Source organism: Coffea arabica, chromosome 2c (assembly GCF_036785885.1).
Source record: "Coffea arabica cultivar ET-39 chromosome 2c, Coffea Arabica ET-39 HiFi, whole genome shotgun sequence".
Taxonomy (NCBI): Eukaryota; Viridiplantae; Streptophyta; class Magnoliopsida; order Gentianales; family Rubiaceae; genus Coffea; species Coffea arabica.
The window spans coordinates 76,722,852-76,747,760 of NC_092312.1; the positions used below are offsets into that span (position 1 = coordinate 76,722,852).

Sequence of the window (24,909 nt, forward strand, 5' to 3'; positions counted from 1 at the left end):
AATGTTACTAAATATTTGAACATGAACAAATCAAAATAAAATTGACACAGAGAAATGTACATTGCATTGAGTAGAAATAATAATCTTGTTCTTTATTATAAGATAGAATAAATTTAAAATAATCTTTTGCTTTACATTAACTTTAAATGATAACTTATTTTGACAAATATAATTTTAAATGATAAGGTTGAAAACTCGAATAGAAATAATTAAATCTTAAGTTAATTTGTCAAATATAAGTTGAAATGTTAATGTCAATAGTAATAAATATAAATTCTAATTGAATTATATATGCTCAAAATATAGAGATTGAAAAGTTTACTCAAAATAATTCAACCTTATAAAGAAATGATAAATGCAATATAATTTGGGTCATTGAGCATATTTAAAGCAATACAAGTCCATAGAGAAAGCAAAAGAGAAAGCTCAAAATTTAGACAATAAAAATATGAATAAACATAAAGTCAAATGTTACTAAATATTTGAACATGAACAAATCAAAATAAAATTGACACAAAGAAATGTACATTGCATTGAGTAGAAATACTAATCTTGTTCTTTATTATAGGATAGAATAAATTTAAAATAATCTTTTACTTTACATTAACTTTAAATGATAACGTATTTTGACAAATTAAATTTAAATGATAAGGTTGAAGACTCGAATAGAAATAATTAAATCTTAAGTTAATTTGTTAAATATAAGTTGAAATGTTAATGTAAATAGAAATAAATATAAATTCTAATTGAATTATATTTGTTCAAAATGTACAGATTGAAAAGTCTACTAAAAATAATTCAACCTTATAAAGAAATAGTAAATGCAATATAATTTGGGTCATTGAGCACATTTAAATGATGCCAAATCCATAGAAAAAGCAAAAGAGAAAGTTCAAAATTCACACAAAATGCCACGTGTCAGCAAAAGGGACTGCTAGAGTAACCATGACCTTTTGTTTATCTTATAATAAGATATATATATAAACATACACACATACAAACCAATGTTTTAAAAGATGAGAGCATCCGACGTGCCATTTTATATCTTCCTAAACGGAGCGAAAACCCCGAGGCAGGGGATGTAAGTCTCACAAAAATTTTTATTTTTTAAATATATAAAAAATAAAGTATACAATAATGCTACAAAATTACAATATTCAAGCACATATGTGTTTATATATATATTACTTATAAATATAAAAATTGATAAAATTAAGGAAATTACACAAATATTATTGTTGTCTAACAAGTAAAATCACAACACAACTCTAACTCATACATTAGCCATCTAAAATCATGTTAATAAAAAATAGTTATATTTTGGGATCAAAGAAAAGGAAAAGAAAAAAAAAACAGAGTCATAGATGCTTTTGTTTTGTATTTTTTTCGAAACTATTTCCAAAGAAAAAAAATAAATGGAATCATTCTTCAGAATTATTAAATAATAATAAGGATAGGAAACAAAGATAAGGAAGATAAAATGATAAAATCAAAATACAAAATTAATAAAATTACAAAAATGCCCTTAATGCCCCTAAAATTTGGGGCATTTGAGGCTCGCCTCAGCAATGTCTTTTAAAATAATGTGAATGACTAATGACTTTTTTTTTTTTTTTTTTCTCTTCATCTAATCCTTTTGACAAAAATTGACAATCGACAGGGATATGATATATATGTATATATAGGTGATAGTGGCAGGGCTATGAGACGAGGGCCAAGGGGCAATTCAGGGTGTCGAAAGCAGTCCACAGAATAAATAAATAAATAAATAAAAATCTGAAAGAGGGGACCAGCTGCAGCAGCTTCATTAATTAATTAATTAAACCCTTGATATTCATCGACTATTATAAACCCCCGACGCACGCGCAGCCTATAGTCGTTCACCTGCTGCTACAGACAATCGCCCAATAATTGTCGCCACAAGCATTTTGCAGCCCTACACTCAGGCTCCGGTTCCGGGATGTAAACAGCAAATTAACGTGCCAATAATTTGTCATTTCAATCTGATGCAAATCATTAGCCTCCAAACGTCCAATTTCCTACTATTAATCTAATCAGACTTGGTCAACTCCTGCAGCGACGACCATTTGGCTTTACAATAATGAGGGGGCTTGATATTATGTATCTGCACATGCAACAATTACCCAATGCACATTGGTGACCAATGGAACGGTTCCATGGTTGCCGCTGGCCTGTTAATGAATACTGTAATTGATGACATACTTCTTTATATGTTATACTTTTCACTTCGTTTTCCCGGTGGAGCACAAATTTAAGGAATACTTCTATGCTTTACAAGTGGACGAATAAGGAAAAATAGAACGAATGGAATGATCTACAAGTTGTCGAGTTTTTGCTAGATTCTGGAGGACAACAATGTGTTAGGGAGTTGAAATGTAGCATCCACGTGTGCCTATAATACATACATACATATATTATACATATTATATATATATATGATTACCATTTAAATTACTGATACGAAAAACTATAACTAAGAGAGATAAAATCACGCCAACACACTAAGTATTTTTATAGGACCACACGTTACAGTGGATAGGGCGTCACAATTTTCCATTTGAATTGGAATAGGGTGTAAAGCTTACCTAGGTCATGCATCCAATAGGGTCGTCTTATTCAAATTAATAAATGGATATGAAGGCAATAATTTTTTTGTAAATAAAAAACTAAAAAAAAAAAAGGTTACGAAGGACGGAACTAAGTGCTACGTCAACCTAAGAGCTAGAGTCAATTTAAGAGCATGTATAAGCCACCTCTGGTTCGAACTTTGTGGGGACGTAAAGTTTTATGAATGAGAGTAACATTATTATTGTTAAAATTTTGAATTGATAAATAGTACCTTTATTTATAAGTAACAAGTTTGACTTAAAGCATTTTGAACACGTCGATTCATGCATTAATCCCAATTCATAAGATGGCTCGCATCTCTTTGTGCATTAATCCTACTTCATCTTATCATCCTCAAAATAAGCTATAATACATTTTCCCGGCCCCCATGTTGGGCTTGGGATCTAACCCTTCCAAATCGTTTACAATCAAGATTTCTGTTACATGACTTTATATATATATATATATATATATATATATATATGTGCACTATTACGATTGAATGGATGACACATGAACAAATTTTAAATTTAAATTTTGCACATGCGTCACACATCTAATGATGATAGTGTATATACTGTATATAAAATTAATTATATATATATACATATAACTTATATTCATAAAATACTGCTAAGAACGAATCAATAACGCATGGTACTAATCTTAGGCCCTTCGTGATAGTGCATTTTTTCTTCGGGCTAGCTGCAAAGGATTGACACAAACAAACAGTGTTGTTAAATCAAAAGCTTAGTACAATTTACATGCAAGTTGCTAGCTAATTGCCTATAACATCAAGTGAATACAATTATACATTACCGCTGTCATATTCTTGGGGCTCCGCCTAATAATTTTAAAGTAATGTCCCTCTCAATCCTCCTGTGCGTGCGTCCAAAAAAGTTGGAACATACGGGCCGAAGGTTATGTCATCAGTAAGTAGTACGTATATACATACACACATATATCACTTTTTGCTCTTGAACACTGCATCGTGCATGCTCAAGTTTCTTCATGGGTCGAAACCAACCTAACCATCATTGAAGTAATCATTTTCCAACAAGAGTGTGCTCGTTTTCTAGTACGCCTGAAATTCATTTTCTAGTGCTCGATCGTTTTCTATATATATGTATGAATGTTGATTCATCTGCACGATTTTTTTTTTGATTGAATTTTCTTTTTCTCCTAACTTAAATTTTCTATTCACATAAATGTAATACATAAAAGATATTACAGGTTCAAGATAAAATGAGCACGTACATTTTACAATTAAGAGTCCTACTAAGGGCACAAATGATTAAAAAAAAAAAAAAGTGGGTTTTGTATCAAGTTTTTTTCTGTGAAAATACAAATATTTGTCGAGCGAATGCATAGATGCAAATTAGAGGATGGGTTCTAATTTTAGAGGTTCTGTAATGAACCCAACTTATCTTTTTAGTAAAATATATTATCTTGTGCCTAGAGAGAGGGTATAGATTAAAAAAAACCCATAATGAAGTTGTGGTTGTTTTTTTTTTTTTGGGTGTTGTTCCAATTCGATTCCATAACTGTGCACTAAAACTAGGTCATTAGTTGGCCATTTTTATTCATTCCTAAAATCAAGAAGGTGGTCTCTTATTCTCGATTGTGTAAAAGGTGGTTGGTTTTAGGAAATTGCAATTAAAAAAAGCACCAAAATAGATACTTCTGATTTTCAGCAATTTTAGACTTGAAAAATTCAAAATTAGGTTATGAGAAGCAATTAAGAGCACAACAAAATAGCTTTTTTAAAGCCGAAATCTAAAATTAGGTTTTTGAAATCACTTGAGAACAAAGCATGTATATATCTGTGGTAAAAATCGGGTATCGTTTAGAGTAAGATTTTCCTTATGATGAGAGCTCACCCGGCCAAAAACAAAGCAACGGAAAACAAAACCTCAATAATTTTATCATTTAGTATTATTCATTGAAGCTTCAAACTTTGCTCAGGTTTGACTCGATCAACATTAAATTTCACATTTATATGTTTGAAATTCAAGTTACTAAAGACCATTTTGATTTTTTTTTTTTTTTTAAAAAAGAAAAGCTATTTGAGTTGAAGCTGGTAAATACGTAAGTTAAATTGATTAAAATAAACAAAGGGACTTGAAGATAGATTGCAGAAGTTAAATTGCTATATATTTAATTGCCTCTAATTATACTCCAGCTGCGCATATTTATCATCATCAAGTATTGGGTTTCTAGTTTAGTAATTGTCTTAGAGTATAGTTAGGTAGGGCGATTCTTCCAACCCCAAAGCCTCTGCAGTTGAACTTGATACGGTTAGTGTGTGTCTGCCTCAAAGTGGAAAAGAAAAAGAGCCATTTGACCCAATTTCATTTGAGTGTTGTTAATTTATTTTGGTGGAATTAATATTGGAACCAATTCTTAAAATGAGTAAACAGACAGGCGGTAGTATGTAAATCTCCTCGCGACTTGCAAATAAAAGTTGTTGCTAAATTTGTTCCATATGATCCACAAATTCACAAAAAAAAAAAAAAATTTAATTCGTTGGGCTAATAAATACTACTACTAGTACTCTGTGTGTGGTTTTTTTTTTTTTTTTTTTTTAATTAGGAAACGAAACAACGAGAAGTAGCATATGTATAGGATGTTTGAAGGACGCAAGTGGGGTTGTGAATTAAAAGAAGCGGGCAAAAAGTATCGTTGACTTTGAATGATTCTTCAACTATCCTATATAATCCTGGACAACTAACAGACAAAAACTCCCACATTACCAAATTCCTCATTCGCGCCCATCATCTTCCGTACTTTTAAATCAGTTGCTTTCTTTTGTTTTGTCCCACCTAAATTCATTCAGAATATATATATATATGTATGAAGAGATGATCAGCTTATTTATTCCACGCACACACACACACATATATATATATATATATATATATATATATTTTTTTAGTGTGGTGCAAGGGGCACGATCTCATAACTCATAATAGTAGTAATTCATAACTCTCTATCTTCAAGCACACGACGATTTACCCTCCAGGCCCATGCATGCAATTTAGTCAGTCAAACCTTTTTTTTTCTTTTTCCTTCTTTGTCTTCCCTCTGCTGCTGCTGCTGAAAGAATAGAATGGTAGTGGAGAGCAAAGTAAACAAAACAGAGTGGAGACAAAGAGGGGTTTACAAAAGTTTCACCATTTTAATGAGAAATCATTATTGCATTCCGATACTTATTAAGATGCTGATTTATGTACAACCAAGTAACTGTAGAAATACCGAAGTATATTAAGAGAAAAAAAAGGGGGGGAGGGGTTTGGGGGAAGACATTTTATGGTAGTGCTACTACCGCTTTGTCATATTATTATTGGTAGGAGTAGTGGTGGTCTGCCAACAAGGTGCTTGCTACTTGGTGTCGTTGTGTGACTGTGTGTCTGAGCGACCGGCATCGATTCAAGCCTCAGGCTAACCGCCGCCGGGGTCGCACCCTCACCCTCAGCGGTTCCGCCATTTCACATGACAGCCGCAGCACCTCACATAAATCCGGCGCACCCTCTCCCCCAAACTCAAATTCGAACTCGTGCAAAAGCGAAGCCACCCAAAAGGTCACCGTGGTGAGACCCAGGGCCTTGCCGGGACAGCTTCTTCTGCCCGACCCAAACGGTGCGAGCCTCAGGTCTGATCCCAACACGCACAACCCCGCCGCATTCCCGCCCCCGCCGCATTCCGGCTTTGTTAAGAACCTGTCGGGATTGAATTCCAGGGGGTCCGACCAGACTTGTGGATCCCTGGTGATGGCCCACATGTTTACCATAGCTGTGGTCCCCCTCGGCACGCTATGACCATCCACCGTGGTGTCCGTCACGGCCAAACGGGCCCAGGACAGGAGCGGGCCCGGGGGGTGCAACCTAAGTACTTCCTTGACCACCGCCGGCAGATATGCGGCGTCCGCGATGTCAGGCTCCGCCAAGGCACGTGTCCCCCCGCCACTGAGTTGGTCCAGCTCCTGTTGGACCCTGGTTTGGACCTCCGGATGAAGCACCATCCTGGCCAGTACCCACTCCACCAATACCGCTACTGTGTCCGTACCTCGAAATATCATTTCCTGCCCACAAACAAACAACAGAGAATTCCTTCAACAAAAGTTACAAACACACCCAACCACAACTTCTTCACACACAACTGCCGGTTACTTCGTCAAACTCATCAATCATACTAATACCACTGTTGTGCCACAACAGTAATTCCCTTGACCTAAAAGTAACTTTTTTTTTTTTTGTTTTTTTAGTGTAGGTCAAAAAGATCAAATCTTTTTGACTTGGACTCTACTTTAAAATTTCCAGAACAGTTAATTCCATTAATTTACTCCCAATTCTTGAAAGAAAAATAATTAATCCTCTACTTATTTGTAGTAATTATTATTAATCGGCCAGGAAATAAGTGGTTTGACTTAATTTTGAGAAAAGACTTTTCCTGTAGAAATATTCTCGTAATCCCTAAAGGAAGAATACAAACGCTAAATTTGTATAAAAAAATAAATAAATAAAAGCGATCATCGGGGAAGCAAAGAAAAGGCTGACAAGGACTAATCAAACTCTGTAGCAACTATCTCTTTCCGATTCCCTCCATTGCAAAAGATAAAGAAAAAGGCCAAAAACAGCAACGCTAACACTTTTAATCTTCAAGCTCGACTCGATTATGTATTACTACTAAATTTACTGCCACTACTTATGATTATGAAGTGGCATCAAAATGATCTTTTTTCCTTTCTATTTTTTTTTTTTTTTTAAAAACCCCTTCGGATTCTTTCGGGAAATTTCAAAGTGGAAGGAACGAGGGGAAGGCTGGGCAAATAATAGCTGAATTTTGGTCTTAAAAAACGTCAGAACAAAATCCCGTAGAGTAGCCCCAGTGCTAGCTAGCTAGCCGGTACGTACTAGTATGTATAAATAAAATTTTGCAGGTGCGCTTTGTAACTTAATATATTATTATTACCCAGAGTACGGCGATCATGTCAGAATCCGACAACTTGTCTGGTCCCTCAAGGTTGAGCAAAACGTCCACAAAATCGCGGTGGAATTGGGTATGTTGATCGCCATGATGACGATGCTGAGCCTTCTTATGTTGGTCGATGATCCGACTAACAAATCGGTTCACTTTGGGAACCAGGTTGGAGCACCTGAAGCGAACTTTTTGCAAGTCAAAATCGGCCAACCAGGGAAGGTGGTCGGACCAGTTGAATACACCCAGAAGGTTGTATCCCTCGTCCACCAGCTTCCTGAGTTCATCCGTCTCAGAGTGGGAACCGTCCTCCTCCCCCTCCCGCGGCACCAAGCTGTATTTCCTTCCAAACACAGAGCACATCATGTGGTTAAGAGAAGCCAGCTTGAGCACATCCCTGACGGGGACCACGCTTTCTTTTCCTCCACGCCTCGTCATCATTTCCACCATCTGGGAAGCTATTTCAAGCCTCTGGGACTGCGAGGCTTTGATCTGTTTGGGACAAAACAGATGCGTAGCCGCGATTCTTCGGAGGGTTCTCCAGTATACCCCGTAAGGAGCGAACCCAATAGCTCTGTTGAACATAAGGCTGTAAGCCGACTCCTTCATGGGACGATCACCGAAGTCTGAGCTGTTCAATATCTCCCTCGCCACCTCCGGGTTGCACGTCACTATCACCCTCGTCTCGCCCAAGCTGAAGGCCATCAGACGCTTGGCCTGGCAAGCAGCTGCCGCGGCCGCAATCTTGTGGTGTGCAAGCCCAGCCATGAGGTCCATGCTTCCTATGAAAGGAAGCCCTTTTGGCCCTGGTATTATTTGAGAGTGCTTCTTCCACGGGGACATGAGCTGGACCGTAGCAGTACTAGTGGTGGCAGTTCTGGTACTGCGACTGCTAGAAGCATTTCTCCTCCGGCTCCATTTATGCCTGCCCCAGGCTGGGCCACCTGGATGAGCCCAGTAGATTAAGTTGATGACTAGATACACTAGGACGACGAGAAACAAGAAACATATGGCATTTGCGGGAGTTACGGATTTGCTTTTTGAGGCCAGAGGAGCTAATAACCAAAGCTGCCGTTCTATGTCTCGTCTCATCGTAAGTATTTTTTCTTTCAGCAGCACCAAATTTTTGTTTTGTTTTGTTTTGTTCTGTTCTGTGGGGTTCTTTTTTGGAGGGGAAAGAAAATATGGGAATATATGTACCACACTAGTGTGCGTGATTCGTTTGTTTAAGCGTTCAAACTATGGAGGAGGCTCTCTTAAAATTTTTCTCACAGGCTCTTAGAGGGAGCAGCAGCAATAGTAGTAGTAGTAGCGTATGAGTATCTGGGCAATGGGCACACCATGGACGTAAAGCCATTAGCTGATTTATATAGGGACGGCAGCGAACTGTTCGTACTAGCACTTTGGGTTTTTTTTTTTTTTTTTTTTTGTTGGGGGGGCCCATCCGTATTATTCATTTTAATACGTACTGCGAATCATGTATTTTTATTTTCCCTTTAAACACCGAGTGTTGGCCAATTAAATAAAGTAAGTCGTACTAGTAGTAAAAGGGCACTGAGAACTATGGGGAGGAGGGCGGGGAAATTGAGAAGAAAGCTTTAGCGGCGCGGCCACGAATGCATGACGAAAGTGGAAAGAGCAAACAGCGAACCACTGGAGCGTGGGAAGCACGACGCATTGGCTAGAGAGACTGCGTGCTCTCTTCATCTCTCCTGCGTAAGAGATTTACTACTCGCGATGCCTAGTGGCGGAGTGGTACTACTAAATTTTACATTTACCTAATTAAACTGCGATTTTTTTTTTGGAGGAGGTCTTATGTTGATGAGGTCACCCTGTGTCGTGGGCACTGTTTGTCACGTGGCATTGTACAGATACTACGACTAATTCAAACACGAGTTCCATTGACCACAGGGTTAAGGTTCTGATTCGTTCTTCCTTTTTCCAGGATGGAAAATCTGTTTTTTTTTTGAAGTTTACCTCAAAGATCGGTCCTGTTTGGATTGAAGCATCTGAATGTAATAAAAGTAAAGAATAAAATTGAAGTGGAAATTAATATCAGCAGAAACACTTTAGTCTGTTAGATCGTTCTCTTTCCGAGCAGAAATTTCGAAGGCCCGTCCGGTAGTAAGTGGTGGTGGTGGTGGCTTTTTGGCCGTGAAATAAATCTGAAGAAGCCCGGATTGCATGAATCGCACGTGCGGTGAAAGAGCGCGTAGTTGGGAGGACCGAAACTTGGGACTTGGAACATTGGATTGAGAGAAGACGGATGACACGTGTGGGTAATTCTGGCGGGACGTTGTCGGGGGATTAGGTGTAGGGCATGCCCACTTTTGTTTTGTGCGCCTCACTCCTCAAATACACTGTCTCTAACCTCTGGGAATACACTGCCCCGATGGCAGAATAAAGGAGCCGGTGTGCCACTGTGCTCTGCACCCAGATCAGAAATGGAAACGAGAAACAAATTAGAGCTGGTCCGGTCCGGGTGCCTGGGCTGATTAAACAGCCAAAATGAGGGGGGAGGCGCATCGAATCGTTGTTCAAACCGCCACGTTTCGGTTAGGGGTGGAAGCAGGACAGTGGTGATGTTGACAAGACTGAGTACCCGTTTATCGAAGCTTGCACACGCGTCCCTAGAGAACCCAAGAATAAATCCATAGCCCCCAAAACAAAACACCCACTCTCCCCTCTGCTCTCACAAGTCACAGGTCACAACACAACAAATAATTATGAATACCGATACAATTAATAGCTGTCGGTAGTAGTGCTTGCTAGCCTTTTCACTCACAGGGATGGAGAGTGTGGTCTACGTCTCACCGGTCAACCAACCGGCGTTTGTTCGAAGATGAGCCGCCGGATGCATGGCGTGACACCAAAAAACACATATGAGTTGCATCTCTTCTTCTCATCGGGTCAGTAAACAAGTGGTGCCTACGGATACGAATGAACTGAGTATTCGTATATTTAACTCATCAAATTAATCAAAACATGATCAATAAAGTCAACTCACCAACGCTCGCGCGCGGGTATGCATGAATCTTTTGCAGCCCCAGCCTGGAAACAACCAAAAATTATGGCCGTCTGGATCAAATGACTGCTAGTGCTGCATCAGAAGTACTACTACTAGTGGTGGTGGTGTGTATTTATTTATTTTTTTTTTTTTCGGAACTTTCCTTTTTGTGTTTTTGGGCGGAGGTATATAATAAGTACATGTAATCTTACCTCAACGACGATAGGCGGCATGTGATTCCGCTGTTGAATGAATCAAAAGGAGGAAGTCCCCCCTGTCCGTTCATGTTGCTGTGTGTAAGCTAGCATCCAAAGACTTAGTGGAGAATGGTGGTAGCTAAAGCACGAACACTGTACACCATTATTGATTGCGTTTCAGACGCATCCAACCTTTTTTTATCTCTCCTCCTGCAGTTCCCCCGAGCCAGTGAATGTATCTCGATCGTTTTGGTTTGTACCAGCTGAATGTTCAAAACTAAAGTGCTCCCCCGAGCCGGATTGAAAGAGTTTTAGCTGTATTTCGATTTCCTTATGCTGCTTTTAATTCATCAAACAACTTAATTATAAGAAGAAACGGCATACTTTTACTTTCAACCACATGTTGTAGATAGGGAGCACAAAACTGATTAAACAGGCGCATGTTCTTACCTTCCTAACAAAACAAAACGCTCTACAGTCATTGATCCCTTTAATTGATTTGAAACTTGCTTGTCACTGATCACTTCCGTATGACTGCACTGCATATACCATTTCAAGTCCATATGGTGAGGACTGAGGAGCAGAAATCATGGGAATTGAAAAGACCCACGTACGTTCTCGAGGTTCCAACCAAGAAGATTTTGAGTTTGAAGGGACCAATCGTTGGTCCGACGACAGGGAAGAAACTACTTGTGTATGGCCAATACACAAGAAGAAGTATTCATTATTGTTTTTGGTTCTTGGGATATTCATATATTATTGAGGAGGAGACCATCAATGAGAGCCACAATTAATGACGTTAATAGCAAGCACTCCTCCTCGAGGAAATTATTGGATTGTATGCCAAATAAAGTCCCCGGGTGCGCTGCTGCATGGTGTGATTGATTGTGTGTGGTTAGTTAATTCCACAACAGTGAATATATGAATATAACTTGTTTACAAAGAAAAGAAGAAAAGAACGCGCAGCACTATGCACACAGACAGCAGATATTCAAATGCTAACAGGTTGCTGGGCGTGCAGACGATTATAGAACGAATAAAGAATAATAAGCCACTTAATTAAGACATTCAATGGATTGCAACACCCGACCCAAGAGCTACTAGCACTTTAAGATCGACGCTGCCTAGCTAACCCAAGCACTTGTGTTTTAAACAAATACTATAAAACATGCATGATTGGATGTGATGCCGTAATCTGATCCAAGATTTACTTTCTGACCCGTTTCGGATGCGGTCAATGGTGGGGAGCTCTAAAGATCCTCGACATCGATACCGATTTTCTGACGCTAGAAAATCTGAATCTGGAGCCATACAATTACGACCAAATTAGAGGATATGTCTCAGGTTCCCATCCATCCGTGGTCCTCTGTAAAAGCGCCTTTTCGGGTTCGATACACCGCTACAACTTGGCTGTATATGACATGTATATATGCACAAAGTTGGCACGCCTCCCTTTCCCTCTAACCTTTGATATATAATATCTGTACAGCCAGCCACTTACGCTTTGACCACAATAGTTGAGCTGAGGATGATGGACTCTAACAGGTGTGCTCTGGTACAAAGGGTCCGACTCAATTATGTGTTTCTGCCGGATTGGATTGCAATGAGGTATCGGAAGCTTTCCTCTTTGGGGCGGAAACACGCACGTCTTTGCGTGCTTGGGACCGGAGCTGGAAAGGATACACATACATATACATATTTGGTACATGCCTACAACTTTTGTCTGCTCCAATTGTTCCAAGATTTTGAAAGGATTCGATATGTATTTGCAATTCTTAGTGGCTGCAACTTTGGTTCTATACACAGTCAAAACTAACAAACTGACATCTACGTCACTATATATGTTTCTTACTGCGCCTTTTGAGCTGTTCATCTCATTCTGAATACGATGGAACGGCATCTCATCTAGTTTTAGCATATTCGAAGTATGCGCTCGCTCCAACGAGTCACAGGAGGATGGCGAATCACACAGCATTTCATTAACTTGCATACGGATATAATTAAATTTATTTAAGTGGCTCAAATAATTAAATTATTGAGTGTTTTTTGTTTGCGGGAAACAAAGTATATATATATATATATTAATTTTACTTATAGAGATGAAACATATGAAGAAAAAAAAAAAATATGCCGTCACGTTGCACAACTGTGAGGGATTTGATTAATTAGGTGGCAGCGACGGCGTCTCAGTTGACTGGGAAGTCAATTAAAAATTTGGGAAAAAGCAGAGGTATTGAAGGTCAACTTGTCCTTCGAAAAAAGAAAAAAGGTCAACTTAGTGAGTCATGTATTCACTCAAATTATCGGTGGTGACGCTAGCGGTGGTGGGCATGGGTAATTGGCTTTTTATTAGCTTTACCTTAATAATCTGACATCCACCACGAAAATGACATGTTGACGTACAAGAAAGAAAGTCGGTCTTCCCAGAAGTATTTCTGCGGTCGAGCAGGTTAGGCAAGTCAATAAGAAACTATTCTGAACGGACCTTAATAATCTGGCAGTGAAGATGAAAAGCTTGTTGAAGAAATCAAACAGGTAAGAAAACAATTAATTCTTTCTCGAAGTGGACCTTTCATCTCTTTGATATTACGATAAAAGTGAATCAAAAGCATGCACGGCAACTAATTATTGATACACCAGTATTTGTATTGCTGAACGACGTTGAGGTCAAATATTTTTCTATTTTTCAAATGCTATAAAAATTCTTAAAAAGTAGTTTAAAAAATATTTCAAAATATATTTTAAAAACTCCACTGCTCTTAAATATTTCAAAATATTTTCTACAAAATATCTCAAAATATACTCCAAAAACTCTGCTGCAGTAAAATTTTTCAAAAACACTCCCAAGAAACCCTCCTTGAAGTTGTCTTTGATCACTTCACTCTTTGTCCAGCCGACAAGAAAGCCTGAAAAAGGCGGGGGGCTACCTTCCCCGGAAGGAATAAAATGTGATGCTTAAATTAGTGAAACGGAGGCATATTAATTGAGAGAATTCAGCAATTAAAAAGAGAAGTATATTATTACCTCCTCTAATTAGATACTGGTGGGATTATGCAATTGATTGATAGGCGAAAAAAATAAATACATAGAGAAAGAGAAAAGAATGGGGAAGTGTCAAAGCATTTTACAAAAGCAAACTTAAGCGAGAGAGGGCCCGAAGCTCTCTCGATTGGATGATGGACCAGCACAAGTGTTTATTTCAGTGAAATGAAATGGGCTGAAGTTTTGGATTGTTTAAAGAGCCCAAACAAAACTGATTGATTGAGGTGTGGAGTTAAAACCCTAACTCTCAGCCGCGGCGCACGCTATAATAAGTATCCTGGCTAGGCGAAACGGCGTTCTAAAAGTCGCGTTAGAAAAAAAAAAAAGGGGGCGGGGGAGAGGAAGAGGAGAAGGAGCCGCCGGCGGCAGCTGAGAGAACATGCAGATCTTCGTCAAAACCCTGACCGGAAAGACCATAACTCTGGAGGTCGAGTCCTCGGACACCATCGACAATGTCAAGGCCAAAATTCAAGACAAGGAAGGTAACTCTTGCTTTCATTTCATTCTTGTACTCTTCTCTTCTCTGATATTTTCAGATTTTTTATTTGCTCAATTGTGTAGGCTTTGCTAATATAATATTCTTATGTGCTTTCTGTTTCTATATTTGAAAATAAATAAATGAAGGGATTCCTCCGGACCAGCAGCGGTTGATTTTTGCTGGAAAGCAGCTGGAGGATGGCCGTACTCTTGCTGATTACAATATCCAGAAAGGTAGTAAATTGTTTTTTTCTTCATTTAGATCCAATTCATCTGTGCATTTTTACGGGGCTTATTGTGGGAAAATTTTTGCAGAGTCGACCCTCCATTTGGTTCTGAGGTTGCGGGGAGGGATCATTGAGCCCTCTCTGATGGCTCTAGCTAGAAAATACAATCAGGACAAGATGATTTGCCGCAAGTAAGCTTTCGTTCTTCTTCTCTCTCTCTCTCTCTCTCTCTCTCTCTTTTTCCCTTGTTGTGGATGATATTTTCCTTCGGCTATTTTTTGTATTGTTAATTACCCAAGATATCCTAATGTATTGGTGTTGGGTTGGTCTTTTGAACTTACTTTGGGACTGGATCATGGATCAAGTGTGATCCCACAAAATATTTACTGTTGGCTTGGTATAATAGTTGCTGTTATTTCTCGACGTTGTTGATTTGGATTATTTGTTGAGAGGCTAAACTGGATTGGAACTAGTTTTTAGGGCAGTTGATCAATGATTGGAACTGTTAGAGCAGTTCCTTTCGTTATCTTGTGGAACAACGGAACAAGGTGTGGTACAAGAGGAAAAAGAAAAAGATGCCAAGTTAATGTCAATCTGGGGTATGGCTCTAGTGGGGCTTCCTAAGCTCTAGGACATTTTTTTTTCAAACCTTTATGCTTCCTTCTTCAACCAATTTTACAGTCTTTTCACCACACAGTAGGACTTACTAATTGACCCTAGGTCCTTTTTGAGTATGCCTCTCCTCCAAGCATTTTTATTGCTACCTGAGGATCCGGGTTGTGTTCGTCATTTTCTTACTAACCTTTTCTGGCTATTCCTCCGCTACCTTTGCTAATGGACCCTAGCTATTTACTAATGCAACATTCTTTTGCTATTCCGCCACTACCTTTTGTCTGTTATCTGATCGCGTTTTGCTTTCCACTTGTTTTTATCTTGGCACGGACAACAACGAACTGTTGAATAGTTATGTCACTATATGGCACATTTGATTTCTGTCTTTTAGTTGACCTTGTTTAGATTGGTAAACTGTGTGGCAAAAAAGCGCTTTCAAAGAATGAATGTTAAGATCAATTGTGCATGTCTGAAGTAATTAGCTGTGAAATTTAAGGGCAATCAATGGTGAGAATTGTCCTGTTAAACTTTTCCTTTTTGAATGTGCTATTTTTATGGAGGGCGAGTCTTTTATGAAGTTATCTCTAACTCTTTGCAAGTCAAAATGCTAGAATATTCTGCTTTAGATCATTTAGCATCAAAGTTTGCTGTTGCATTTCTATTTTATTTTTTTTAAGGATGTTGACCGAATTGAGAATCGTGGAATGCATGGGCTACAGTTCTTCTGTGTGTTGAGGATTTTCTGTGACTAAAAGTTTGTTGGGAAGCTACAAGAAATGGACGTTTGGTTGTCCACAGAATTTATTCCAATTGACTCAAGAAGCAAAAGTTTTCTGACAGAAGTTCTTTACTAGTAGCGTTCTGACACATGGAAGTATTTTTCCAGTTGTTTGTCACTGCCAAATGTGCTGTATGATATGTTGGTTTTGATTGCTTTGACTTATCAAACTTGATTGCAAGGATACATTCATTGCAACCTGACACTCACACAACTGGTCAGCCTGTAATAGTTATGTTATGTATGTCTTTGTATGGATCACCATTAGAATTGTTAGATGCAAGTGTTTTATTAGTTCTTCAGTAGCATTTGTTCTTATGCCAAGTTAATGCATTAACTAATTCAGTCAATCATCCCTGTAATCTGGTCTGGGTCTTCCAAGCCAAATGCAGAAATTGTGTGTTTGCGAAGGTCCTTTCCTTCACAACTTCTTAACATTTCTCTCTTAGTATGATAAAGTACTTATTATTTTTCTTTGATTATTTTTTGCATTAGATGCTATGCTCGTTTGCATCCTCGTGCTGTTAACTGCCGGAAGAAGAAATGCGGGCACAGCAATCAGGTATATTACTATGATTTTTCTTCTCTATGATAAGGAATCTGTAATCTGGTTTGTGCTATTCTGTAACTAATTAGATTTATTCATTATGCAGTTGAGACCAAAGAAGAAGATCAAGTAGACATGCTGCAGAGTTCTGAGCCAACGAGTTATATTTGTCTGGTGTTACATCTTTTAGTGCTTGTTTGGATTTACGAAAATTTTTGCTGACACAGCCAGATATGGACCATTTTGTTTGCTTAACCGTAATCTTGAGGATTTGAATATTCAAGATCTCTCGCCCTCTCTCCAACACCACCACCACCACCACCACCACCCCCGCCCCCCCCCCCCCCCCCCGGGGGCTTTCCTGCTCTCTTTCATGTGCTTGTTCTGTGATTCTGATTGCTGCATGTCAATAATGTGACCCGCTGTGAGATTTCTTTCTGCTGCGTTAGAATTTATTCTGCGGATATCTGGGATAAAAACCCATCCTTTTTCGCTCTCTGATGTGTGCTTGTTCTCTCTGATGTGTGCTTGTTCTATGATAATTGCATCACAATATATTGATTAAAAAAGAGGAGAAAGGTCTAGTCAAGCTGTGCGGAAAGGAATGGTTATGCTGCCTGAGGAACCAGCTATTTGCCCCGACTGGTTAATCACTTTCAAGTTTACTGCTACACGCGAACAAGGTTTGTCACTTGTCAGTCACCAACTCTGAAGCTTTTGAGAGTTGATAATACTTTGACACCGAATGCTGCTGGTTGATTGCTTGTACTCCTTGGAATCAAACTGCTTTATTTTGTCGGAGATAAGGATTATTTCATGTCTAATTAAATAAATGACCGATGAGATCATGAGAGAGAGGAAACGTCTAGCTTTCTGTACAAGGTCCCTTGGTTTGGTTGGTGGAAAAATTAATACAGATTTGAAATTTAAGATTCAAATTGCACCATGTCTAATTAAATACAAAACTATATAGGCTCACGCGAGCCGTTGCTAAATACCACAAACAAAATTGAACAAGTCAGTGGTGACAAATATGGACCTGTTTAAAAAGTTAACACTGCTCTGGTGCACTATCAACTCCTCCTGCCCCTCTCCTGATTCCTGGCTGTACCAAACATATAAAGGTCAGATGTCAAATCCAGTCTCCCAGGCCGCTGAAAGATGAAAAACCAGAGATTAAAGAGAGAAAAAAGTGTAGAAAAACTGCGTCAGAATGTAATCCGCTGCTCTTTAATCCTAATCGAAAGGTTGCGAAACATTTCAGTGAGAAGCTGGATCTGCCATATTGGGTGCCCCGAACAACAGTCCATCAACATCCACAGGGAGCAACAACTTCCGCCACAGACATCCTGTAGAAAGAGTCTCCTGCGGTTGGACAATCATCACAGTATCATTCTGTCTTTGACACATTCCTATCACACTCACAGAGCTGCCTTCTTTTATGTATCTGCCATAATTAGGTACATGGCACTTGAAAAATATGTCTAGGTACCAGAATATCAACAGTGGTAAAACAACATGTCGCGTGAGGAGTGTGTTACCCTTCTTCCAAACGTAACAGACGAGCTTCAGCAGAAAGGTTTCTTTCTATAAGCCATTTCCCCAAGGTGGAAGACAGAACCTTGCATTTCCTGGTTGTTTTTACTAGTCTACTTTCGATGATCAAGGGAATGACTTTACAGCCAGTACCAGCCTTCACCAGAGCTCTGATGCCAGACCTTCTGTCGGTTATGTAGAAGTCAGTTGAATATCTCTGCCAAGAGAAATCCTGAACATATCACTTCACACTTATTCGCTTTAGATAAGTTTATGCATCTGTACGAGCAAGGAGAACAGTAAAGGACAAACAGGAGTACTGGAAGCTGCTTGTGGCGACAGCAGCTAGAGAAAAGCAATACTTACTACATATACCCAGTTGCTCATTCTGGGTATATCATTGGCAGCAAAAGCCAAATGGACAGGCAAATTTAATGGATATAACACAAACTTTCTGATCTGAGATTAACATTGTTAGACTGAGCCAAAAGTCCACTCTGGACGCCCGCAAAAATAATTGACTTGAAATTACACCTACTAGCCAAAGATGGGCTGCAGTTTGTTGAAATTCGGGTTTGCCCAGTAGGCTGTAAAATATTTTCTTCCTCTTACTCAACTAATTCGTGGAAGAAAGTAGGGATGAAGACGAACGAAACTCATCCCAATTAAGCAAACAAAAAGTAAAGTGGAAACTAAAATACAAATTAGGCTGCTATACAGGCTTACTTTTTGGTGATGCAGCTGAGAATGCATACTGAAAGATGAAGAACAAGAAATTGTAATGGAAACAGGGGTTGGCTAGAGGGTGTGGAAATGCCTGGGGAGCAGTGTCTTGTACAATGTGATTTTTTCTTTGCCAGACGAATTTTGAGACATAACTTCAGACCAAAAGGTTAAAACACAGAAATTTGTCTGATTTTGTAAGTTTGAGACAGCTTTCTTTCTGAGAATGCTGCCTTTTTCTTTTAAATTACGAATAGGGGCATGCTTGTGGTTATGCAATAATTAAAGTAACACTCACCTCATGGTGTAAGCTGGAATACTAAGCTCACATTTGAAGTCATTTGAAGTTACTATCTTATGAGGAATTAACAAATTCAGTAACAGTAGAATCTATGTGGCACTTACGAGAGATCCTACAGAACAATAATAGCTTTTGCAGAATTGGGGCTAATAGAGTTGGAACTAAACCGATGGTAGGGATAAGATGCCAGCATAATCTTCTCAAGCAAGCCAGTTATATAGTAACCAACCAGGAGAGACCAAGAAGTTTCATTGATCAACATCTATGTAATCTTCAGCCTACTGCTACATACATACTGTAGCAGATAGTATAAACGTGTTATAGAATTCAAATTTCACAATTTGGTTCGTTGCTGCAGGAACTTAGTTTAAAGACCAAACAAGATAAATGAAGTGAAACTAATGTATAGGTTCTCAACTCCAAGAATAGATCAACATGATCTATGGTCTTAATTTCAAGGTCAGAGGTCTGAGCAAAATTGCAAATATACGAAATGGCACAGTCAACAGGTAGAGAGAATCAGCCATACCTCAGAATATGCCAGTCTCCACTGGAAGCATGATTTCATATCATCAATGGGTTTCAAACCTGGTTCTTCAAACTCATACAACAAAGTGGATGTGTAGATACATTGATTGACTTTCTCGTATGAAGACTCCAAAGAAACACTTCCGCAGGAGGCAACCTATAATTGTTGAACGAAAAAGTTTGGGACTGGTCAGATAATGCAGCAAAAGGCTGCAATGATGTAGAATGAATTGCTAAGGAGATCAGGCTATGAGTTTAAGTTGATTTGATGCAGCAAGACAAGTTGCCTATGTTAACATGGTATGGATTGTGTAGATGCCAGTAATGCAATTTTGTGAATAGAGCGTTGATGACTCAATGTGCTTAACTTGTGTTCCTCTCATCGCCATTTAAGCAAACAAATGCACTAGACGTCAGAGAAAACTGCATATACCAAAAAGTCATGATCATCAAAAATATGTCTCTTTCTTTGTGCCATGTCTCTGGACAGTTGAGAAATGGAAACCAAAACGGTTCATTTATCTTAAAAAGACATAAATACATAGACGCATAACTTTGAACCAATATAGGCTGGCCTACAACAGAGTTGGACCGAGAATATCCATTTATTAGTTTGGTATAACTAGAACAGGAAGCCTTTGAACGAAGAACCACACATTTATGATTGAGGCACAAAGTATAGGTACGACTTCTGAATGTACTTCGTTAGTGTGTCAAGGAATGTTCTTAGAGCAACTACAAGCGCCATCATCTGTTAGCAAGTTAAAGTTAGGCAAGTAATCTATCTATATGCACCTCGCCAGCTTATTGAACACAAAATTTCGGCAAATAACAATAACTTGAACAGCGACACGAAAAACCACCTTTACTACAAACAGGAGAAGACCGAATGAACATATGCTAGAAGTAAGTAATGGTTTCCATCTTTACCTAGTGAAATTTGACAAAATGAGGTGGGATTTTGCAAATTTGAAGGGGTAGGTGTGGAAGCGAAGAAAAAAGAACATCTTTTATGCTCTCGTATGCATCCTTGGTCATTTTTCTGTCTATCTTTTGCTTAACACGAAAATTATGTGAAGGTAAACGAAAACAGAACGCTTGATAATCGGGGTAATGGAGGCAGTCCCGTTTGTGAAGTGAATCAATGCCATGGATGATGCATCCACCTTTTACATTAGTTACTGATAGATGAAAACTTTTGCGAGGCTGGATCGAAATAAGCTTTTTTTTTTTTTTTTTTTTTTTAAAAAGGTCGGGAAATAATTGTGGGATGCTAAAAGATCAACTTAGTAGTAAGGTAGAAGTAGGAAATAGAAAAGCAAGAATTACGCCAGTGAGTTTGACGAGCTGGCCTGGAGCTGCGAGACTGAGGTCAGAATCGGGGAAGAAATGGAGGTAAGAGAGAAGGGCCCCATTTCTCCGGCTGGTGCAGCTGCTGCCGGAATTATTGAGAGAGTTCCAAAGGAGAAATGCGGCGAGTAGAGCGGAGAAGCAGAGGAGCACAAGGAAGAAGAGGGCGTTGTGGACCACAACGAGGATGAAAATTGAGAACCCCAGTCCCAGTGTGAACAGTAAGAGCAGCAGGTAGATTGCTGGTGTTGGGATGATGGGATTGCAGCTACCAAAGCAGCCTTGCTCTTCTCCTTCTCCTTGTTGTTCTTCTCCTACAACCCTCGACCCGGCGTTTTTGAAGGGCAAGTCGTTCATTTTTTCATCGGAGAAGACAAAATTGGGAGGATTCGGGCCGCGACCACCGCCCCCAATTGCTGGGAAAAAGGTTGAAAGGCAAGATAGACGTTTTTACCAGTGGCTGTACTAGTACTGGTAGTGGTAACTGTGGTTTTCTTGGAAGCAGAGAAAGTAGAGTGGTATTAGTAGTGCTGGTGGTGGCAGTAGTAAAACTAGTTGGAGGCTTGGAGCAGTAAACGGACGTTACTTTTTTTTTTTTTGTCAGCAACGATACATTTGTATAACCTATTTTATCCTAATCTAGGGGGAGGGGAAGCCTAAAGAGGCTGTGGTAGGAGCTAGTGGGTAGAGCTGTTAAACGAACCGAGCTGTTCGTTAGCTCGGTTCGTTTCGGCTCGTTCGTGTTCGTTAAAGGCTCGTTCGAAAGTCTTAAACGAACGAACACGAACGAATTTTTTTGTTCGTTTAATAATCGAGCGAACACGAACATGTTCGCGAATTTTAACGAGCGTTCGCGAACAAGGACATAATTATCATTTGACAAATTTTAGGGTTACTCATAAGAAATTCTAAAACTTTCCCCTTCCCTTTCCAACCTTACTTTTGTTTTCCTTCCCCGTTGGCCGCTGCTGAAAATTTGTACTTGTCTTATGGCTGAATTTTTATATTTGAAGGACAAATTACTTTGTTTTATTTGTTGTTTTTATGTTAATGTTGGTTATGCAGTTATAAGTTATTGAATAATGGAATTTAGTCATTTAGTATTTTAATTATTTTTTAGGATGATTAATGATTTGTGTGGCATATTTAAGGCCTAAAATAATCTGGATTCGAACTTTTCGAGCGTGTTCGCGAACGGCTCATTTATGTTAAACGAGCCGAACACGAACACGAACTTTACTTAACGAGCCGAACACGAACACAGGTTTAGAGTTCAAAAGTTAACGAACGAACACGAACGGAGTTCGAATAGCTTAACGAACAGAGCTCAAACATGAGATACTCGGTTCGTTTCGGTTCGTTTACAGCTCTACTAGTGGGTATACAGACCCAACTAGACCAAGGGAGTGCTATGACACAACCCTTAGATTTTTTTCGCTGCTGGTAAGATTTGAACCCTCACCAACAGCACAAGGAGGGACTTAAGTCCCTCCCTGGTGGCCACTGGGCCAATCCCCAGTGGTTACCGTAAACGGACGTTACCAATAATGCGTTTTTAACTAATACTAATAAAAAGGGTTTTTATATTTTTTTTTTACAAATATATTTTTCAACCTTCCTCTTATTCCATATTACTATTAAATCGCTATAATATATATTTTTTATAAAATTTTAAAAAATAATAATCCAAATGGATTGTTAGGGTAATTAAATGGCTAAATTTGGTTCAACCATACGCTACTAAAAGTCCATTAAACCTTCAAAGTCTCTAGGAGAGGCATCCATCCATAGACGTGCTATTCTTTTGTGTTTGAGGTTTTTCAAGTCCTTCCATATTACTACTACGCATTTCGGATCAAAGCCAAAGTATAGAATAGTGCTTAAAAACCAGACCACATGCATGCAATCCATTGTCGTTGTTGGCTACCTAGTATTTAGAGACTCTTTTTTTTTTTGGGTTTTGGAAGATTGACTGAGGAGGTCTTACAAGAAATAGAGGATTGTTGCGAAGAATGCAGATGGCTATACATCATGATCTCTCAGCTACAAAATTGAAAGATGCTCTGATCGGCTGGACCAACCGATGAATTTTTTTTGTGATTTAAATCCGTAGCTAGCTGTTTTGTCTTGGGATCATATGCCTCGTTATTGTTGTGTAAGCTTCATCAGTTAATTCATCAAAATCATCAGCAAGTGGTGTTGATGCTAAAGATTTCACACTGCTTTCCATGCCAAATGCCTACAATATACTCCCTCCGTTCCTTATTAGATGTCCTAATCCATTGTTTCTTTTTATCTATCATTTTATGATATCAAAAAAGCATTTATGAACTTTTTTCCAAATTTACCCTTGCTTACCCTTTCAACTTTCTTGAATTGGAACTCTAAATAATTAAATGCAGTATTTGTAGCATTAACAATAAAAGTAGTTGAAGAGATGAAGAGAGATAAAGGGTAATTTTGAGAAGTAAAGTTAAACTTTTGTTGACTTTTAGAAAATAACCAACTTTCTTAATCTAAGAGAATTAGTTTCTTGGGATCATATGCCTCGTTATTGTTGTGTAAGCTTCATCAGTTAATTCATCAAAATCATCAGCAAGTGGTGTTGATGCTAAAGATTTCACACTGCTTTCCATGCCAAATGCCTACAATATACTCCCTCCGTTCCTTATTAGATGGCCTGATAACTAATTCTCTTAGATTAAGAAAGTTGGTTATTTTCTAAAAGTCAACAAAAGTTTAACTTTACTTCTCAAAATTACCCTTTATCTCTCTTCATCTCTTCAACTACTTTTATTGTTAATGCTACAAATACTGCATTTAATTATTTAGAGTTCCAATTCAAGAAAGTTGAAAGGGTAAGCAAGGGTAAATTTGGAAAAAAGTTCATAAATGCTTTCTTGATATCATAAAATGACAGATAAAAAGAAACAATGGATTAGGACATCTAATAAGGAACGGAGGGAGTATGTAGTATTTGATAATTCAGTTAATTCTCAATGCACAATTCATTTGTGGTCTCGATCTCAATGCCTTAGCTTCCGGGGCGGGGCACCAAATTATACACAGCTTCTATTCTATGGCGTATCTATTGATAATGTTCAGCACGTCATAACGAGTCTCCATTATCAACAACCACTTGTCCCTCTCGGACTCCTACACCTTGATGCACACTAATGGGACGTACTTTGACAATTATTATTCGACTGTGTTTCCTCTTTTCCTCCCTAAGAGGCTGGCTGCCCTCTTCTTCATCATCATCATCATCATCATTATCATCATCATCATCATCATCATCTGTAGCTGCTGCTTGGCTGGTTATCCAATAGACCATTAGATTCCAAGCTGTCCCATTCTTGAGGGGATGTCAAAGAACTGTCTGCCGGCTCCACCATATTCAAAAAACTCTCAAGGGCTCAAGGTAATCCGGACTAGTTCTGCTGCTTTTGTTGCCGTCATCATCTGAATGCACTTGATCACCAGCAGCAGCTCCATATTTTGATGCAGCCAGACACATGCTTGGCTGAGTATCGAATAACTGCTAAAGGTTTAATTTCCACATCTGGTTGTTACAACGAACGAAGCATTAACCATACAATTTGAAACTTGCCTTTCTTTGTGTGTATTTGGATATAAGAGATTATTTGAAATAATTTCTTGAAAAAATTATTGTAGCACTTTCTTTTTTATATGATATATGTGAAATGAAAAGATGGTTGATAAATGTATTTATATATAATGTAATCAAATATATTTTTGCAAATAATGAGCAGTCCGAACACACCCTTACATTCTAGAAAAAGTAAAAGATATAGCGGAAGATTATTTTTTCAGGGGTAGGAGGTGACCATAAAAAGGAAAGAAAGCTTCAGGAGATAGTTTTTTCTGATTAAAAAGGGAAAATTTTATAAAGAATAAAATAAAATAAATTTGAACTTAGTTAAAGAGGCTGGAATTCAGATGCCAAAAAAGTGGAATT

At 38.5% G+C, this 24,909-nt stretch overlaps 3 protein-coding genes and 1 long non-coding RNA gene across 6 annotated transcripts; 1 reads left to right on the plus strand and 3 right to left on the minus strand.

The window, feature by feature from the left end:
- Positions 1-5,786: 5,786 nt before the first annotated feature.
- On the minus strand, positions 5,787-8,935 carry LOC113728201 (cytochrome P450 78A3-like). The gene is made up of 2 exons (XM_027252751.2): positions 7,600-8,935; positions 5,787-6,709 (listed from the first exon to the last, which is right to left on the minus strand). Exons 1-2 carry the CDS (start codon positions 8,695-8,697, stop codon positions 6,065-6,067), a joined length of 1,743 nt encoding a protein of 580 aa, XP_027108552.2. The 5' UTR covers positions 8,698-8,935; the 3' UTR covers positions 5,787-6,064.
- A 686-nt stretch (positions 8,936-9,621) lies between these two features.
- On the minus strand, positions 9,622-11,517 carry LOC113728202 (uncharacterized). Its single transcript, XR_003457995.2, has 4 exons — positions 11,260-11,517; positions 10,825-11,145; positions 10,613-10,656; positions 9,622-10,533 (listed from the first exon to the last, which is right to left on the minus strand). It is a non-coding gene; the product is annotated as an uncharacterized lncRNA (long non-coding RNA).
- Positions 11,518-14,129: 2,612 nt separating this feature from the next.
- Positions 14,130-16,779, plus strand: LOC113728204 (ubiquitin-ribosomal protein eL40 fusion protein). The gene is made up of 5 exons (XM_027252756.2): positions 14,130-14,333; positions 14,476-14,562; positions 14,644-14,746; positions 16,441-16,507; positions 16,599-16,779. The coding sequence occupies exons 1-5, from the start codon at positions 14,231-14,233 to the stop codon at positions 16,623-16,625; spliced, it is 387 nt and encodes a 128-aa protein (XP_027108557.1). The 5' UTR covers positions 14,130-14,230; the 3' UTR covers positions 16,626-16,779.
- Positions 16,780-17,383: 604 nt separating this feature from the next.
- Positions 17,384-21,414, minus strand: LOC113728203 (uncharacterized membrane protein At1g16860-like). 3 transcript variants are annotated; one of them, XM_027252752.2, is made up of 4 exons: positions 20,910-21,414; positions 19,582-19,737; positions 18,034-18,260; positions 17,384-17,939 (listed from the first exon to the last, which is right to left on the minus strand). In XM_027252752.2, the coding sequence occupies exons 1-4, from the start codon at positions 21,285-21,287 to the stop codon at positions 17,753-17,755; spliced, it is 948 nt and encodes a 315-aa protein (XP_027108553.1). In that variant the 5' UTR covers positions 21,288-21,414; the 3' UTR covers positions 17,384-17,752. The 3 variants fall into 3 exon arrangements, with proteins under 3 accessions (XP_027108553.1, XP_027108554.1, XP_027108555.1); XM_027252753.2 differs by having other exon boundaries at positions 18,034-18,245; positions 20,910-21,411; XM_027252754.2 differs by having other exon boundaries at positions 20,933-21,393.
- Positions 21,415-24,909: the final 3,495 nt, after the last annotated feature.